Here is a 1,540-nt window from a genome sequence, read left to right on the forward strand (position 1 = left end):
TAGGGGACGGGAGGTGAGGAACCCCCAGAAGATGAGGAACTCTCGTAACTTTGGCTCTCGCGGTGGAGGTGGTGTGTGCGACGGAACCTAGGACTGGTGCCTCCTTGCTCTTTGGGGGAAGATGACAAGGGTGTGACAGGTAAGTCCATCACTAGGTCTGGAGCGCCAATGACAGGTTTCACTTTGCTTCGTCTCTCCCAGAAGGTGCGAGGCGAAGGTGCAGAGTAGTTGAGTTCCTCTGAACTGCTAGAGGAGAGGTTGGAGCCTTGCGAGGGCCGCCTGGGTCTCTGCTCCCAGGTACTCCCCCCAGGTCGGTCATTGTCCTCCTGCACCTCCAGCATGCTGCGGGAGAACAACGAACCCCCTACCAGGCTTGACGAGTTGGTAAGGTTCAGTTGCTCCAGGTTTTTGCTCTTCTGAGGCTCCTCCATTTCGACCTCCTGCCCAACTGCTTCCTCCACCAGTGCAGGGGCCACAGACTGGGTCACCGGCTCAGTGAGGTGGCAGGGAGAGTGCTGGGGGGGATGGGGGGAACCGGGGGAGGAGGGGGCAACACTTCCACCTTCACCCGGCATGGTGACTTGTAGAGTGCATTCACTACTGCTGAGCTCCCCTGCCTGTAATTGAACCAAAGAGCGATTTAAAAATTGTAAAAGAGACCTAAAAAATCTTAATTAAAAAATTTCATGGGTATACAAATTATGTAACTAAAGTAGAAAGAGCTTGAGATATAATATTGTTTAGCTATTCTTAAATAAATTCTATTATAAAACATTCAATACAATATCCAGTAAAATTAGGCATCTTAGGAATTAAACAAATTTCAAACTATAATCCAAATATCCTAATTTTAAATATACACATCTCTAGATTAGTCTGTAAACCTACACTACATTTACATTATATATATTATATATATATATATATATATATATATATATATATATATATATATATGTATATATATTATATATATATATTCATATATTATATATTTTATATATATATATATATATTATAAAATATATATATATAATATGTATATGAGTATGTGCATGGGTATTGGGTATGAGTATGAGTATGAATATGAGTATGAGTATGGGTATGGGTATGGGTACGAGTATGTGTACATGTATATAGGTATGGGTACGAGTATGAGTATGTGTACATGTATATGGGTATGGGTATGGTATGACCATGTGTAGAATATAGTATGAATATGAGTATGTATATATATATATATATATATATATATATATATATATATATATATATATATATATATATATATATATATATATATATATATATATATATATATATATGCATGAGTATTTGTAGGCATACGTAGGAGTATGCATGTGTATATGTATGTGTATATGTATGTTTATGTGTATTTGTATGTGGGTGTATGTGTATATACACATATATGTGTGTATGTGTATGTACAAGTATGTGTGTGTGTGTGTGTGTACAAGTATGTGTGTGGGTTGTTGTGTGTTTGTTGTGGGTGTGTGTGTGGGGTTTTTATGTACGGTTT

General features: G+C 38.0%; 1 protein-coding gene across 1 annotated transcript; it reads right to left on the bottom strand.

Moving 5' to 3' along the window:
* Window positions 1-11: 11 nt before the first annotated feature.
* Window positions 12-613, bottom strand: LOC119578026 (the record flags this gene model as incomplete). The annotated part of the gene is given in 1 exon segment (XM_037925739.1): window positions 12-613. A coding segment is annotated over 1 exon segment (564 nt), but the record flags the coding sequence as incomplete, so codon positions are not given.
* Between the last annotated feature and the right edge of the window lie 927 nt (window positions 614-1,540).

This window comes from Penaeus monodon, chromosome 10 (genome assembly GCF_015228065.2).
Source record: "Penaeus monodon isolate SGIC_2016 chromosome 10, NSTDA_Pmon_1, whole genome shotgun sequence".
Lineage (NCBI taxonomy): Eukaryota > Metazoa > Arthropoda > Malacostraca > Decapoda > Penaeidae > Penaeus > Penaeus monodon.